Raw genomic sequence first — 19,222 nt, forward strand, 5'->3', positions numbered from 1 at the left:
TGATCAACTCTATGCAAAGGAGATGTCATGCTGCATGAGGCAAATGGTGGTCACACCAGACACGGACTGGTTTTCTGATCCACACCCCCTACCTTTTTTATAAAGGTATTTGTGACCAAACAGATGTATATCTGTATCCCCAGTTACGTGAAATCCATAGATTAGAGCCTAATGAATTTATTTAAATTGACTAATTTCCGTATGAACCGTAACTAAGTCAAATCTTTTAATATTGTTGCATGTTATGTTTATATTTTTGTTCAGTGTAGTTCTATGATTAGGCCCATAAAAAATGCTGAAAGCCTTAACTCAAGAGCATGTACACATATCATGAGTCATATGAGGTCCTGTACCAGGAAGAAATTAAATCTACTTTCAACCCTGGGATTAACGTTAAAGTTAGGAGTTGCAAAGTAGATACAGTTGAAGTCGGAAGTCTACATACACCTTAGCCAAATACATTTAAACTCAGATTTTCACAATTCCTGACATTTAATCCTAGTAACAATTCCCTGTCTTAGGTCAGTTTGGATCACCACTTAATTTTAAGAATGTGAAATGTTAGAATAATAGCAGAGAGAATGATTTATTTCAGCTTTTATTTCTTTCTTTCATCACATTCCCAGTTGGTCAGAAGTTTACATACACTCAATAAGTATTTGGTAGCATTGCCTCTAAATTGTTTAACTTGTATCAAACATTTCGGTTAGCCTTCCACAAGCTTCACACAATAAGTTGGGTGAATTTTGGCCCATTCCTTCTGACAGAGCTGGTATAACAGAGTCAGGTTTGTAGGCCTCCTTGCTTGCACATGTTTATTCAGTTCTGCCCACAAGTTTTCTATGGGTTTGACTTTGTTGTGCTTAAGCCATTTTGCTACAACTTTGGAAGTATGCTTGGGGTCATTGTCCATTTGGAAGACCCAAGCTTTAACTTCCTGACTGATGTCTTGAGATTTTGCTTCAATATATCCACATAGTTTTCCACCCTCATGATGCCGTCTATTTTGTGAAGTGCACCAGTCCCTCATGCAGCAAAGCTCACCCACAACATGATGCTGCTTGCAAGCCTCCCCTGTTTTCCTCCAAACATAACGATAGTCATTATGGCCAAACAGTCATATTTTTTGTTTCATCAGACCAGAGGACATTTCTTTCTCCAAAAGGTATGATCTTTGTCCCCATGTGCAGTTGCAAACCGTAGTCTGGCTTTTTTATGGCGGTTTTGGAACAGTGGCTTCTTCCTTGCTGAGCGGCCTTTCAAGTTATGTCGATATAGGACTCGTTTTACTGTGGATATAGATACTTTTGTACCTGTTTCCTCCAGCATCTTCACCAAGTCCTTTGCTGTTGTTCTGGGATTGATTTTCACTTCTCGCACTAAAGTACGTTCAACTCTAGGAGACAGAACGTGTCTCCTTCCTGAGCAGCATGATGACTGCGTGGTCCCATGGTGTTTATACTTGCGTACTATTGTTTGTACTACCAATACAAAATGGTCCAAGGCAAAGTATTATTCTTTTTTAAAAGGACACTACTTTAAAATATATATTCTTAAAATCTTGCAAAATATATTCCTTAATTTGATGGGACATAAAAACACATACAATTTGACATTGGTCTCAAGGCATAGTGAAGTACTGGTACCTTCAGGCTTTTGGAAATTGCTCACAGGAATGAACCAGACTTGTGGGGGTCTACAATTTTTTTCTGAGGTCTTGGCTTCTGTCTTTTGATTTTACCATGTTGTCAAGCAAAGAGGCACTGAGTTTGAAGGTAGGCCTTGAAATACATCCACAGGTACACCTCCAACTGAATCAAATTATGTCAATTAGCCGATCAGAAGCTTTTAAAGCCATGACATCATTTCCTGGAATCTTCCAAGCTGCTTAAAGGCACAGTCAACTTAGTGTATGTAAACTTCTGACCCACTGGAATTGATACAGTGAATTATAAGTGAAATAATATGTTTGTAAATAATTGTTGGAAAAATTACTTGTCATGCACACAGAAGATGTCCTAACCGACTTGCCAAAACTATAGTTTTTTCAACCACTCAAATTTCTTGTTGAGTGGTTGAAAAACAAGTTTTAATGACTCCAACCTAAGTGTATGTAAACTTCCGACTTCCAACTGTAAGTAATGGTAAGAAGTTGCTAGTCAGTGTTGAGATTCGAACACGCGACCTTTAGGTTGCTAGTAGTTCGTGTTATATGACCAACCACCTTACTTTGTTAGCCTGAACTTCTTATTGTATAGGGGACGCTTGCGTCCCACTTGGCCAAAAGCCAGGGAAAATGCAGCGCGGCAAATTCAAATAAAATGATATAAAAATCTAACTCATTAAATCACACATGTAAGATACTAAATTAAAGCTACACTCGTGAATACAGCCAACATGTCAGATTTTAAAAATGCTTTTCGGCGAAAGCATAAGAAGCTATTATCTGATGAAGGCACAACAGTAAACAAAGAGAGTAGCATATTTCAACCCTGCAGGCGCTACACAAAACGCAGAAATAAAATATCAAATATGCCTTACCTTTGAAGAGCTTCTTTTGTTAGCACTCCAATATGTCCCATAAACATCACAATTGGTCCTTTTGTTCGATTAATTCCGTCCATATATATCCAAAATGTCCATTTATTTGGCGCGTTTGATCCAGAAAAAAAAACAGCTTCCAATTTCCGCAACGTCACTACAAAATATCTCAGAAGTTGCCTGTAAACTTTGCCAAAACATTTCAAACTACTTTTGCAATACAACTTTAGGTATTTTTAAACGTTAATAAATTGATCAAATTGAAGACGGGTCTATCTGTATTCAATACAGGAAGACAACAAACCAATGCTACTTTTCAAGTCTTGCGCACTCTCAACAGTGTTACCCAGTTCCTAGATGGCCGTACTTCTTCATTGCACAAAGGAATAACCTCAACCAAATTCCAAAGACTGGTGACATCCAGTGGAAGCGGTAGGAACTGAAAACAAATGCCTAAGAAATATCGTTTCCCAACTCACTGAACAGACAGAGACCTAAAAAAAAACCATCTGAACGGTTAGTCCTCGGGGTTTTGCCTGCTACATAAGTTCTGTTATACTCACAGACATGATTCAAACAGTTTTAGAAACTTCAGAGTGTTTTCTATCCAAATCTACTAATAGTATGCATATCTTATATTCTTGGCATGAGTTGCAGGAAGTTGAATTTGGGCACGCTATTTATCCAAAAGTGAAAATGCTGCCCCCTACACCTTAAAAAGTTAAGTAACCCTCAGTCTTATATAACCATACCAAAAGCAACATAGCATACTATTTACTATGTTAGGTATAGTCGATTCCTTCACGTGCCCTTACTAGTGTGTTTTTACAGTCAGAGAAAAGCACATCTTGGGTTCTCAGGATAAGATGTTTACACTCATGACTTGTGTTGATGACGATGGCACTTGTGTTTTTAGCTTCCAATCAGATAAATCCACAAATCTCCCCTTCATTCCAACTTGCATCAGTGAAAAGTATATCCCCTCAGGTGACTGTGTGTAATGAGTACCAATAACTAATAACCTCATGTTGATCATAATATATGACTTGTGTTGGGGAGGAATGCACTTAGCTACTGAACTGTGTACACTCAATGCTCGTAGCTTCCAGCAAGATCTTTTTACACTCCATTCCAACTCCCTTCTTGCATCATTGTGTGAAAGATACTGTATATCCCCTCAGGTAACCGTGTGGGGTGACTGTCATAACTAATAACCTCATGTTGATCAGAATCTTTAATTCATCCATGTGTTCAGGGGCTAGGCCTAATACATGTCCGCTGCTGTAGTCAAATTTAACAAATTAATGAGTAGCCTACAGATACTTTGAGCAATTTGAAGTCTGCTGTTGCATAAGCAATATTTATTTTAATTCAAATCAAACAAGCATAGTAGGCAGAGTTTTTTTTTTACTTGTCCAGTTCAGGGGTTCTCATCTGGCTTCAAATACAAGTTGGGTTGACCAAGGCAAGCCAAACTATTTGGGGGTGTTTCTACGAGGACTGTGATATTCCTGAAAAAAGGTGAGCCCAGGTGTCACTAAACTTCATAGCCAGTCTTTGAACAATTCATCTTTCTGGAGGGAACAGAGGGAGTTTTTCCTAGCCACTGTGCTTCTACATCTGCATTGCTTGCTCTTTGGGGTTTTAGGCTGGGTTTCTGTATAAGCAATTGTGACATCTGCTGATGTAAAAAGGGCTTTATAAATCAATTTAATAGAAATTTGATTGTGGTGATTTATGCTAACTAGTCAATCTAGTTCCAAAGACAGGGCTTGTGTGCATCTCTTTGAGCTTCCCACTGATAAAGTATGGTAAATTCTGTTTCAGCATCTCTACTAGAGGTCGACCGATTAATCGGAATGGCCGATTTCAAGTTTTCATAACAATCAGAAATAAAAAAAAATTATACCTTTATTTAACTAGGCAAGTCCGTTAAGAACACATTCTTATTTTCAATGACGACAAATTTTCACCTTGTCAGCTCGGGGGATCCAAACTTGCAACCTTACAGTTAACTAGTCCAACGCAATAACGACCTGCCTCTCTCTCGTTGCACTCCACAAGGAGACTGCCTGTTACGTGAATGCAGTAAGCCAAGGTAAGTTGCTAGCTAGCATTAAACTTATCTTGTAAAAAAACAATCAATCATAATCACTAGTTAACTACACATGGTTGATGATATTACTAGATATTATCTAGCATGTCCTGCGTTGCATATAATCTGACTGAGCATACAAGCATACAAGTATCTGACTGAGCGGAGGTAGACAGAAGCAGGCGCGTGCGTATACATTCATTCTAACAGCACTTTTGTGCGTTTTGCCAGCAGCTCTTCATTGTGTGTCAAGCATTGCGCTGTTTATGACTTCAAGCCTATCAACTCCCGAGATGAGGCTGGTGCAACCGAAGTGAAATGGCTAGCTAGTTAGCGCGCTAACAGCGTTTCAAACGTCACTCGCTCTGAGCCTTCTAGTAGTTATTCCCCTTGCTCTGCATGGGTAACGCTGCTTCGATGGTGGCTGTTGTCGTTGTGTTGCTGGTTCGAGCCCAGGGAGGAGCGAGGAGAGGGACGGAAGCTATACTGTTACACTGGCAATACTAAAGTGCCTATAAGAACATCCAATAGTCAAAAGGTTAATGAAATACAAATGGTATAGAGGGAAAGAGTCCTATAATAACTACAACCTAAAACTTCTTACCTGGGAATATTGAAGATTCATGTTAAAAGGAACCACCAGCTTTCATATGTTCTCATGTTCTGAGCAAGGAACTGAAACGTTAGCACATATTGCACTTTTACTTTCTTCTCCAACACTTTGTTTTTGCATTATTTAAACCAAATTGAACATGTTTCATTATTCATTATGAGGCTAAATTGATTTTATTGATGTATTATATTAAGTTAAAATAAGTGTTCATTCAGTATTGTTGTAATTGTCATTATTACAAAAAAAACACAAAAAAAATTGTCAAATTAAATCGGTATCGTTTTTTTTGGTCCTCCAATAATCAGTATCGGTATCGGCGTTGAAAAATCATAAATCGGTGGACCTCTAATCTCTACACATTAGGCTTTTTACGATAGGCCGTAATGTCAAGCAACCTATTCAAAGTACAGTATCCAACATGTCCCCAATAAAATTTAACATGAGAAAATAACCAACCAATCGCCAATAGAAAAATGTGTATTTTGATCAATGTGTCCAATTACTTTTAATACCTCAGTCTTATTGATCCCCTTGGCTTTCAATTAAATGATTAACTACCTCTCATTATGCAGGTCAGGGATAGGAGAGAGAGAGGCAGAGACGGGATGGGAGGAAGAACGATCCCTTTCTGATTTCATTATATTGGCAGCCACTCAATCACTATGGAGCTTAGGCCTCATTAGGCATGAGGGAAGCAACCACTCCAACGAATGAAATACACATTCATGCATTACACAAACAATGACTGCAGGCTGTATACAAGAGCTTCCTCATTTTAATAAAGGATCAAACTTTTTTTTTTTTACATTTTCACCTAAAATGATTTACCTAAATCTAACTGCCTTTAGCTCAGGACCTGAAGCAAGAATATGCATATTCTTGATACCATTTGAAAGGAAACTGAAGTTTGTGGAAATGTGAAATTAATGCAGGAGAATATAACACATTAGATCTGGTAAAAGATAATGAAAACAAACAAAAAATGTGTGTTTCAAAAGGGTTCAAACTGTAGAACCCAGTTCCTACTTTTGAATATAAAAATAGATTTTATCACACAAAACTGTTCCATTTTTATCTGGGACCCTCAGGATGACAAATCAGAGCAAGATTGCTGAATGTAAGTACATCATTTACCTTCAGAGGTGTATCAAACCAGTTACCGTGATAAGTTTGTTGTTGTGCATTCTTCTCAAACAATAGCATGGTATTTTTTCACTGTAATAGCTAATGTAAATTGGACAGTGCAGGTAGATTAACAATAATTTACCTTTCTGACCATATAGGACATATCTATGTCCTGTAAAATTTGCTGTTACTTACGTCGTCATTCTAGTCACATTAGCGCACGTTAGCAACAACCGTCCCGGGAATAGGGACACCGATCCCGTAGATCCTTACTGTGTGTGTGTGTGTGTGTGTGTGTGTGCAGAGGCTTTTTGCAGTCTATTCTAAGTCTGTCAGACTGACACTTCATATCAAAACACTTTGTATATACAGGTTCAACCTTTTCCCTGTCAGCAACTAATAGGATAGAGAACACAACCATTTAAGGAGACACACACACACGGGACGGAGAGCACACGCAGACGTGCACATACACACAAACACTTCACAATGTCTTACACACAGCCAAGACACGAACACGCAATGCCAGGTTATTTGATGTATACTATACATTACAAAGCACGCTTATTGAGTTTCCAAATCTCCTCAAATATCACTTTCTCATGCGATTTTAAATAAGAAACTCTCATGTAAAAATATAGCAATGGAACACAAACAGAATTCCAATACAAAGAACAATCATGTCATCGGAAAACGGTAAGCGCTATCCGGTATACTTGGGACGTCCCTACCATAAACCCTAACCCCAACCATATTCAATTTAACCTTCAATGGGGTAGTGACATCCAAGGATCCCGGATAACACGGATCATCCGAAAACCCAACAAGACTCCATTTTGTTCTAGTCTCCTTTAAAACAATGAGTGGGAAACGGATTCGGTGTTGAGGGTTACATTATCAGAAAGGCACTTCACTAATTTGGAAGCTTCTAAAAACACAGCCAAGGGACTTTTGCATCCCAGGACAAAAATAGGCTAGATCAAATGAACAGGGACAAAACCGTGGTAACCTACCTGACAAAAGCCAAATATAACATGTGCCTTTTTCACTTCAGACATTAAATACAAGTACTGTACATGACTGGCCCCTTGATTTGTATTTGTTTCAGTAAAAACCTTACTTTTTGCTTTCTCATCCGTACAGAGAGGAGTTTGGATTACCGTGAATACTAAATCCTCCAAATCCTTCAATCCCTCCATTGTTTGACGTGAGAGAAAGCAAAACAACTAGTGAAGGACCATAGACATGAGCACTGCCTTGTTTAAACATGGGACGAAATACTGTAGTTTGGTTTCAGCATTGCTATAATAATAAATAGTAATAATAATAAATAATAATAATGTAATAGTGAGAAAGATCATACCTTTCAAACCCAAATCAATAGAAGGGTTTCTGAGTTAGAATACGTTGATAGAGCAAGAGAAAACGGATTTTGCAGGGGAAGGCAATACAGTAGCAGAAGAAGGGAAAACATCATCACTGACAAGAATGTGCCTCTTTCGGAGTCGGTTTGAAGTGCTGTGTGAGATCTCCCCATTGCATTCCATCACAACAACACATCCTGTAAAATACAGCTGACACACATTGGAAATTAACACATGAACATTACCCATTTGGGATATACCCACAATAACAGGACACAAATGATACGTGCACTGTGAATTTCAAATTCCAAGGGACATCTAGAGTGATTCAATGATGGCAACAAAAGCACATGTAAACATTGTTTTTAAAGGATCAGTCAATAGACAACATGAGGAGACCGAGAAAGGGAAGGACGTATATTAGGTAAACCCCTGCCAGAGAATGAACTCTCTATACCTCCCTCTCCCCAGCCCAGACCAGGCTACTGACTCCTCAGCCGTAAGTACAGCTGACTTGACAGCTCATGTCAGGGAGAGATTGTTTAAGAGAAGGATGGCAGGATGGAGGAGGGGATGGAGGGATGGAGGACAGTTATTGATATGGTTGAGTCCTTGAGTGCAGCGGTATTCGTCCTTTGGTGACAGTGCCTTATTGCTTGGACATTCATCACGGTTCTAATAAAGCTACAGGAGGAGAGTGGACGGAACACAGAGTATGTTTTCCTGGCTACAGTATGCCTCTACTCTCTCCCCATCACTGGAGGTCTGAGGGGTATTCTACAAAGCAGGATCAATGGGTTAGCCAGCCAACTTGCCTAAATATTCTTAAATAACTTCATATTCTATTTGAAAGATAAGCTTGGAATGGGTATGGTCTTATATCCTCAACAAACAAAAAACATATCTAAGTTAAGCTTTCTTAATGACCCAGACAATTAATGGTTATTTCTGGTTAGTCATTGATCCTCCTTTGTAGTATACCCCTCTGGACCTCTGTAAACTGTACTAGAGTACGAGTGCTGGATGATCTAGGATCAGTTTGGCCTTTTAGATCATCATGAATCAGATTATATGGACTTGGGGATCAGGACTCCTATTCTGAGACACTTTATGAATACTGTATTTGATGTGAATGTGTCCCAGACAGTACAAGAATAATCCTGTTTTTCTTCCTTATCTCTGTAGCTTGGGTGCTGATTGGACAGGTGATGGGATGTGGTGCAAACCACATGTGACCAGGGGGATAAGGTGATCATCATGACCAGGGTTGGGGAGTAATTGATTACATTTTTATATAAATACCAAATCAGTCACATTACCAGCAAAAATATTTTAATCAGATTACAGATAATTATGAAAAACTAGATGATTACTTCTTGGATGGATTTCAGAAAGGATGTATGCGCAATTTAAAAAAAAATTCTCAATAACATTCAATTCAGCATTGAAAAAAGTTAAAATTTGGTCCACCTGAGTGAATCTGACCACAAGTCAGAGGCCACCATAATGACACATGTGTAATGTATCAGTTTTGTCGTCTAATGCCTCTTAATGGGAAAGTAATACATTATTTTTTTTGTAAGTAAATCAGATTACGTTTGGGTAATCAAAATGTTATATTGTTTTCCCCACAAAAAGGCTTTATTACAGACAGAAATACTCCTCAGTTTCATCAGCTGTCCGGGTGGCTGGCCTCAGACCATCCCGTAGATGAAGAAGCCGGATGTGGAGGTTCTGGGCTGGCATGGTTACACATGGTCTGCGATTGTGAGGCCGGTTGGACGTACTGACAAATGATCTAGAACGACATTGGAGGCGGCTTATGGTAGAGAAATTAACATTCAATTCTCTGGCAACAGCTCTGTTGGACATTCCTGCATTCAGCATGCCAATTGCACGCTCCCTCATCTGTGGCATTGTATTGTGTGACAAATCTGCACATTTGAGTGGCATTTTATATTCCCCTCAACTTGGTGCACCTGTGTAATGATCATGATATTTAATCAGTTTCTCGATATGCCACACCTGTCAGGTGGATGGATTATTTTGGCAAATAAGAAATGCTCACTAACAGGGTGTAAACAAATTAGTGCACAGAATTTGAGAGAAATAGGCTTTTTGTGCACATGGAGCATTTCTGGGATCTTTTATTTCAGCTCATGAAACATGGGGACCAACACTTTATAGATGTGGTAAAGAGATCAATGGTACGCAGACCGTGGGAGCTGGAAGAAGCATGCCAGATTGGCCCACATTCAACAAATCTGATCTAACAAAGTGGATATTCGTCAAATCTGTCATGATTTACTTATTGTAACTGGACCAATTTGAAAATATTTGGTTGTTTTTGCTGCATAACATTTAGAAGTTGTCCCTTTTCAGGTTTAGAAGTGGTGACAAGCTGGTAGCTTAGCTAGGATACAGAAATAGGTGGTGGTATTCAAAGTCGTTTTTAACTGTAAAGCAGTTGATTGGTGACGATGTCATGAACATGTAATGGGGTTGACCTCCAAACAATAACGATACTCCAATTTTTAACTCAACATAGTTTGAAATACACACATAAACAATAGCCTAAAAATGTAAGAACATTTTTCTGGGGGGCAATGAGGAGATCCTGGATCTTTCCCCCATGCATTTCCATGGCATTTGTTAGATTTCTCTCTTTACCGTATGCATCTCTAATCTCTCGGTCTAAGGAACAGCTCCTCTAGGACCCACGCGACAACCACAATGGAAAACTATTACAGGATTGACTATTGAATCTCAATGTGACTGCTACGGAGGACAGCAAAGAGGAGCTGAGTTGAACTCAGGAGTTTAGCTGTGCAGAGAACAGGTCAATGCATTAATAACATTATTGCAACATTATAACAATGTAGCTAATAAGCCGACTTGCATGTTTCATTTACAGTTCACTTTCCATCAAGGTCATCAGAATGATACATGGTCTAATCTAGAAACCACAAGTTGCAACAATGTAATGTCATGAGTACATCCCCTTGAATTGCTCCATGAAGTGGTTGTGTACAGGAGAATGTTGCTTTTTGAGAACCACCTTTTTAAAAAAAAAGTATGTAATTGGTGTGTTAATTGTTTTTGAGAGACTTACCACAACCAGCAAATAATTTCCTCATTCTTGTCGTGCAGTACAGGGGGTCTGAAAAAACATGAAGAAATGTTCCAAAAAAACACCCAAGTAAGTATTTTTATAAACGGAAAAGCTCTCAGTATAGTGATGCAGGTCTTTAGATGTTGTACACGTTAAATTGTGTCATTCCAAACTTTATCCACAACGATATATTCAATTTTGTTTCTACTTGAGCGATACCTTTCCGTCCATTATAGAAGCAGGCTACACAGTGATGGGGGGGGGGGGGGGGGGGGGGGAGCTCGAGGACGTATTTGAGTGTTTTAGAGCATTTGTTCATGTCTTTTCAGAGCCCACGTACTGCACAAAAAGGATGAGGAAGTGATTCGCTGGTTGGGTAAATTTCTCAAAAACAAGTGAAATTGCTATAAAAAAAAATAATAGTACCCTTCTATAACATGTCATTTACATGAAAAAAAGAGATTTGGTTGTAAAATTTTTTTAAAAAAGCTAACTTCTCCTTTGAGATTTTCCACACGCTTTGTATCATTTCAGCCAATAGTTTTGAAAGTAGCATTCACAAGAAAAAACGGGTCCCTGACAATTGTGCACAAAGTTATCACGTCATTGTGCTTGAGGCTCTGTGCTGTGTGCGCAAAAAGAGTAAAAAAAATAAAAAACTCTAGTGTTTATATGGTGTGGACCTCATTGGACAATAGTGGGCCGACCTAATCCTGCCTCCCACTTTAACTTTGCAACCTCAAATGGACAGTATTCCGCCTGCCAATCAACATTGTCCATCACAATTGGTTGTTGCAGGTCAGTTCCCGACTTCCCGTAGTTGCATGCATGGTCTCAGACTAGTATGGCAAACGAGCAAGCTAATGTGATAATGTCATTTTATACAATGGAAAATTTAGTTATATGTTTGCATCAAATGTCCTACTACCTTGAATGTTGTGTATTGATTATATATAGCATTTGCCTATGCAAATGAATGATGATCTCTGGCAATCAACTGCAGTGTTGGATTATTACCCCATATCATGGAATACCTGTGTGAACATGTATATGGACAAAAGGTGGACAGATGGAATTACTTGATTTGGATGGATGGTCAACACAAACAGAAAAGTAGGCCGATATTTTGCATTTCTTGAACACATCAATGTGTGTGTTGTGTCATGATGGGCGATGGACACGCGGCTGGTAAGAACCTTATAGCATACTTTGCAATATATTCCAAAATTGACCAGCGACACAATTTAGGAGCTAAACGTTGCCAGCGCAGTTTTTCTGATTGGGTTGACAGTTATTTTCTAAATATATTTGTGTGGCTACAACGCCATCTTTAGCGCACAACATTTTATGTTTTGTAGAGAAATGTATTGAAAAAGAGAAATTAAGTTTCTACCAAGGTCTAATAGCTCTAACTTCTTATTTCGGATGCATTCTAACTTCTGATGTATGGATTTGAGCCCGATGGGTTCAATATATTTTCGCGGTTATCAAAATAGCTAACGTTAAGCGCATGCAGCCACTCAACACACTTGCTTCAGAGGTCACGTTCACTACATGACAGGAACGAGCGCATAATCTCACGCCGTAAATTAAAGTAGGTTATAATGTAAGGATTCTGTGGCTTTTTCCGCTGAGAGAGGACTGTGTAGATCGTTCATTATGCATGTATGAGCCATACATTGACACGTCGAGTCCAAAACGTGAAGTTTAAAAAACAACGAGGTAGGCTAGTTCTTTAAAGGCTATATGCACTCAAACATGCCATTATTTTGTGTTTTTGCACTCAGAATTATAGCCTAGCCTATCAAAGTGCTAGGCTCTGATGATCCATTCAAATCTTGGCTCTGGATGGCCATGCGCAGTGACCGCGAGAATTTAGGAGATGTGATCCCTCCTCCTCTCTGTGGTTCCAGTCCTGCTGTTACATCACTGCATGTCTGTGCATCAGACCTGCCAAAGTACCGGACAGACACCGCCACCCTGTCACACCTTCTGTAGGCTACATGCGCCAAGCATCCCGCAGATACTGCTCAGTTCCTTTACTGAAACCATTTCATAACCTAATATTTCCCATGGGTGGTTACGACAACATGAATGACTCATTCTTCTACATTGAAACTAATGTCAATCTTTTCATTTCATCCCATGTTGAAATTTCTGCCAATTTTAGCAAAGTCACATTATTAGTGATTCATCAAAAACAAAAATACCATGATTTGGGGATTTTCACAAAATGTAATCCATAGAATAGTCCTTTGCAGGGAGGATGGTTAATGATATATATCTGACATATGAATCTAAAAGCATAATTAAGAAATAATTCATCAAAGTTGGCATATTTATGTCATTTTGGCATTACCCAGGCCTCCTTAAGACTGCATAATGTTTCATCTGTAGATGCTGCAAATAAAATGTATTGTCATATGAAGCTTTAAAACTTGCTGTGCAATGAGTAGTTTTTTTATTACAGTTTTCTTTATGAATATTGAAAAATATAAAAGATTAATATTGAAAATATACCATTGTTGATTTGGCAAACATCTCAATATATTGTTGAACATAATATACTCACTCTATGGGCATATGAAAGTTCCAGAATGGGATCTCCGCTAGTTTTAAATTTAGGGCCCATTTTATAGAGTAATTTGCATTGTAGGTAATGTAACCAATCACATCCCTCCATTTACTTGTCTCATTGAACATTCTACCAATCACCAGCAGCTGGAAGACCATTTAAAATCCATTTTCACATTCACTCTGATGGTAATGCTTACAAATTGGATCATAACTCTAAAAGTAGCAGAGATCCCCACTCTGGAACTTTGATATGCCCGCCCGTACAACAGGGATCATCAACTAGATTCAGCTGTGGGATGATTATTTCTTGAGCGGATTGTCGGGGGGGGGGGGGGGGCGGAACATAATTACAAATAATTTGTAGACTGCAAATTGACCGCAAGAAACCCAAACAGATATAATGTTTGACTAAAACGTAATCATTTTAAACCTTGCTTACATTTGTATACGATCACTTGTCTCTCTATTAGGCATAGGAATACTTGGTAACAGATTCTTAAATTAAAATCACAAAGAGCTGATTTCCTGGTGCTTTTACAGTCTTAAGTCCAACAATGAAATTAAATAGGCAAAATCTTGAGGGGCCAAATCAAACCACTTGCGGGCAGAATGCCACCAGTTGGGGAACCCTGCCGTAGAATATATTATGTTTTACAATATATATTTTTTAAATTGCCAAATCTAAAAATAGATTTTCATGAATGTAAAAAAAAAAAAAGAAGTTATTGAAATCAAAATACTACTCATATTACAGAGCAAGAGGTAAAGCTTCATATGACACCAATTTTTGCTTTGTAGCACCTACAGATGTAGTCTGATTAATCAGGCTGTAATACACAATTCATTGGTATGTACAGCCTGAAAGTAATCCCTGCAAAATCCTGTAAATGTTCCTTTCAAGACAAAATGTTGAATAAATGACATGTAAACTTACTCTACTGGTTGGTTGTCTTTGTGGTTCACCCGTAGAGTAATTTGAGACAAAATATCCACAGGAAAGTATTTTTTCCCCCCAACTATTTAGACACCAGTCCATAATGTTTCATCTGTAGTAGTCTGATTAATCAGGCTGTAATACATAATTAATACACAATTCATTTAAGACATATTTATGCAAAATGTCAAAAATATGGCAATTTTGAGAAATTATTTCTCAATTATGCAATTAGATACAAATGTCAAATATATGTCAACACTCCTTGCTGCAAATGACTATACTATGGATTACATTTCATGAAAACCCCCAAAATCATGGTGTTTTTGTGTCTGGGTTTCGTGAGAAATCACTTATGTATGTAGGATGAATATCTCATCTTCCATGCGGCAGTAGCTAGCCGCAGCAAGTCTTCTCGTCCTGTTATCTTTTCGTGATCAGGGCAAAATTGGAAATGTTATTTCCCTGGTCTTGATTTTAATAAAAATATAGATGAACATTGTTGCCTATATAAGCACGACACACACTGCAGTGAACAAATAGTTTACAATATTGCAAACAATGCAACGACTTACCAGGATGACAGTCGGTAAACACGGCCAAGGCTGAACAAATTATGGGTAAGGTCCACCAGTGACTCGGTTCCAGTATTCTCCGCATGTCAAAATACTCATTGAGAGCAACAAGAAGGCAACGGGTGACAAAGTTTGAGGTCTACAAAATTACATAAACTTGATTGTAGAAAACAGACGTTAGCACATAGGGCGCAAACCCAACTGTAGTGTCAGATGGAGTGTAGTTTGATGGCAATTCACTTGAAGCCAATTAAGCATCTGTTTCAAGGAATATCTATGGCTGTGAACCGCAGAAAAATAGTTTTGTCACAGTCGGCCACATGCATCCAAGCTTTCTTTCTACATTCCCAAAGTGAATCATATAGGTGAAAGTCAACGAGCCCGACTCAATTTCGTCAACTTGAGGGAAAAAATGGTCGAAGAATAGGCTACTGATTATGTTCGTCCATTCAGCGGTGACCCGCGGCGCCACTTATGAATGTAGAGAGAATGTTGCAAAGGCAGTGCTGGAAGCGTTCCATCACAGACTTTCTAAACGTACCGAACTGTCTTTGGTTCCATTCTTCCATCCAGGAAGTAGCGGCATGCATGTGAGTGTTCTGGCGGACGGTTTAGAATACAGCGAGCTGCATGGGGCGGGAGGTAAAATCTGAGCTCAGGACGCTGGATCCTAGCGCCGAAGGAAAGCTTTAACGCTCTAAAAAGCCTACAGCAGCACCAACACATTGTGTCAAGTTTTTATATTTCACTACAACATAAAACAGGCTCTGTCAGTTGAGTGGGTAATTATATACATCTACTTTAACAAACATATGCCTGTTTAGGATCATTTCGATTCTGTCCATAAATTGCTTGTTGTCTATGCCACATATCCATAACGGACATGGGGTTGTCAATAGTTTTGAATAAAAAAATATATTTTTAAAACGTTATTTATGGACATCTTTGGCATTAGGCTAGAATCTGAACACAGTACGTTATTTATTCCACCTACTAATGTATGCTACTTGTAGACTGCGTTTACCCAGGCAGCCCAATTCTCAGTGGGGTATAGTACTTAAGTTAAAATATTTTAAATTACTAAGATAGTTTTGGGGGGGGGTATCTGTACTTTACATTTATATTTTTGACTACTTTTACTTTTACTTCACTACATTCCTTTAAGAAAATATTGTACTTTTTTCTCCAAACATTTTCCTTGACACCCCAAAGTACTCGTTACATTTTGAATGCTTAGCAGGACAGGAAAATGGTCCAATTCACGCACTTATCAACAGAACATCCCTGGTCATCCCTACTGCTTCTGATCTGGTGAACTCACTAAACTCCCTAAGCACACATGCTTCGTTTGTAAATTATGTCTGAATATTGGAGTGTGCCCCTAGCTATCTGTAAAAAAAAATTAACAACATGAAAATGGTGCCGTCTTATTTGCATATGAGGAATTTTAAATGGTTTATACTTTTACTTTTGATACTTAAGTATATTTTAGCAATTACATTTACTTTTGATACTTAATTATATTTTAAACCAAATACTTTTAGACTTTTACTCAAGTAGAAGTTTCCTGGGTGACTTTCACTTTTACTAGAGTCATTTTCTATTAAGGTATCTTTACTTTTACCCAATTATTATGACAATTTTGTACTTTTTCCACCACTGCCATATCTGATATTTTTTTCACTTCTTGTTTTTTTGACCAATCGGATCCGCTCTGAAAAAGATCTGATGTGAAAACATCTGATGTGATTGCTCAAAAAACCAATTAGTGTAAAAAAAAAGAGAAAATAATTGGGCTGCCTGTGTAAACACAGCCCGACTAAACACACCAAAATGTAGGTCTACTGAATAATGTGCTAACTTTGCCCACTAGAGGGACAATTTATAACAGCTAAACCAGAAGCCATTGGAATGGATGATACACATACTACTGTAGAAGAGAACCATTACATCTCTTGTCAACCCTCAACCAGGAAAGACTGGCATGCAGGTGATGTAAAGCCATAGCAAGATAGTTTTTTCATTAACAATTTATGATCAATAACATCAAAGGCTGCACTGAAATCTAAAAATACAGCTCCAGCTATCATCTTATTATCCATTTATTTTAACCAATCATCAGTCATCTTAGTCAGTGCAGCACAAGTTGAGTGCCCTTCTCTATATACATGCTGAAAGTCAGTGGTTAACTTGTTCTCTGACAAATAGCATTGTATTTGGTCAGACACAATTCTCTCCATCAGTTTACTAAGAGCAGGCAGCAAACTGATTGGGCGGCTGTTACAGCCAGCAAAGGATGCTTTACTATTTTTAGGCTGTGGAATTACTTTAGATCCTTCCATGCCTGTGGACACACACACTCCTTTAGGCTTTGTTTAATGATATCGCAAATAGGGGTGGCAATATAGTCCGCTACAATTGTCAATAGTTTCCCATCAAGGTTGTCTATACCTGGTGGCTTATCATTATTGATGGATAACAATAGTTTTTTCACCGCTCCCACACTAACTTGACCAAATTCAAAACAGCAATGCTTCTCTTTCATTATTATATATATTTTTCAAAAATATGATTGTTCACGTTTCAATGTCGGCATTTCACTTCTTAGATATTCCACTTTACTAGTGAAATAGTCATTGAAATGATTGGCAATATCAAATGTTTTTTTTAAATAAATGACTCATCAACTTCAATGAACGATGGAGATGAATTGGGTTTTCTGCCCATTATTATATAAAGTCTTCTTCCATTGTATTTTGGGTCATTTATCTTGGTTTGGTATTATAATGTATTCTTCTTTGTTATGTTTAGTCATAACATTTCTCAATTTACAAATTGTCGACCAATCAGCTGAGCAGCCTAACTTGTTTGCCACCTCCTTTGCATAATGTCTTTGAACCACACAATTTTTCAATTCATCTCAATCCAGAGGGCTCTAATAGTTCTCTCAGTTATTTCTTAACAGGTGCATACTTGTCAATTATTGGCATGAATCATTTTACAAATACATCCAGTGCTGCATCTGGATTCACAAAAGAGTCCTGAGAATTTCTTTGTATGATCTCTTATAAATTACCTTTGGCGGTTTGGCTTTCGTTGTTATTGCCACTGTGTTATGGTCAATACAGCCAATGGGAACTGATATTGCTTTGGAGGAAAGCTCTGAAGATTTGATAAATACAAGTGGATGTCACAGATCCAACACAACAGCCTTGTCTCAGGGTAGTAAGTTGGTTGTTTGAAGGTATCCCTCTAGTGGTGTGGGGGCTGTGCTTTAGCAAGGTGGATGGGGTTATATCCCGCCTGGTTGGCCCTGTCCGGGGGTATTGTCGGATGGGGCCACAGTGTCTCCCGACTCCTCCTGTCTCAGCCTCCAGTATTTATGCTGCAAAGGTTTACGTGTCGGGGGCTAGGGTCAGTCTGTTATATCTGGAGTTTTTATCCTGTCTTATCCGGTGTCCTGTGTGAATTTAAGTATGCTCCCTCAAATTCTCTCTCTCTCCCTCTCCCTCTCCCTCCCCTGGGACCTGAGCCCTGGGACCATGCCTCAGGACTACCTGGCCTGATGACTCCTTGCTGTCCCTAGTCCACCTGGTCGTGCTGCTGCTCCAGTTTCAACTGTTCTGCCTGTGGTTATGGAACCCTGACCTGTTCACCGGACATGCTACCTCCCAGACCAGCTGTTTTCGACTCTCTCTCTCTATTGCACCTGCTGTCTCTAACTCTGAATGATCGGCTATGAAAAGCCAACTGACATTTACTCCTGAGGTGCTGACCTGTTGCACCCTCTACAACTACTGTGATTATTATTATTATTTGACCCTGCTGGTCATCTATGAACATTTGAACATCTTGGCCGTGTACTGTTATAATCTCCACCCGGCACAGCCAGAAGAGGACTGGCCACCCCTCAGAGCCTGATTCCTCTCTAGGTTTCTTCCTAGGTTCCTGCCTTTCTAGGGAGTTTTTCCTACCCACCGTGCTACTACATCTGCATTGCTTGCTGTTTGAGGTTTTAGGCTGGGTTTCTGTATAGCACTTTGTGACATCAGCTGATATAAAAAGGGCTTTATAAATACATTTGATTAATTGATTGATTGATGGTTGAGTGATAACCTGGGTCATATTACAGGCATTTGTCACAGTTAGAAGTTTTCTCTTAAGAGGACAGCTAGTTGCTAAAGCGTCAATACAGGATTAAGATGGAATCCTACTACACCAGCTCTGACGCTCGTCAGATGTGACAGGGCTTGATAACTATTATGGACTACAAAGGGAAACCCAGG

General features: G+C 38.8%; 1 protein-coding gene across 1 annotated transcript in view; it reads right to left on the reverse strand.

The window, feature by feature from the left end:
* The window catches only part of LOC139370881 (receptor-type tyrosine-protein phosphatase gamma-like), a 266,165-nt gene extending 250,960 nt beyond the window's left edge, over positions 1–15,205 (reverse strand). Inside the window, exon 1 of the mRNA XM_071110735.1 lies at positions 14,937–15,205. Coding sequence (XP_070966836.1) covers positions 14,937–15,021 — 85 coding nt within the window. The 5' untranslated portion in view covers positions 15,022–15,205. The remainder of the gene's footprint in view (positions 1–14,936) is intronic.
* Between the last annotated feature and the right edge of the window lie 4,017 nt (positions 15,206–19,222).

This window comes from Oncorhynchus clarkii, chromosome 17 (genome assembly GCF_045791955.1).
Source record: "Oncorhynchus clarkii lewisi isolate Uvic-CL-2024 chromosome 17, UVic_Ocla_1.0, whole genome shotgun sequence".
Lineage (NCBI taxonomy): Eukaryota > Metazoa > Chordata > Actinopteri > Salmoniformes > Salmonidae > Oncorhynchus > Oncorhynchus clarkii.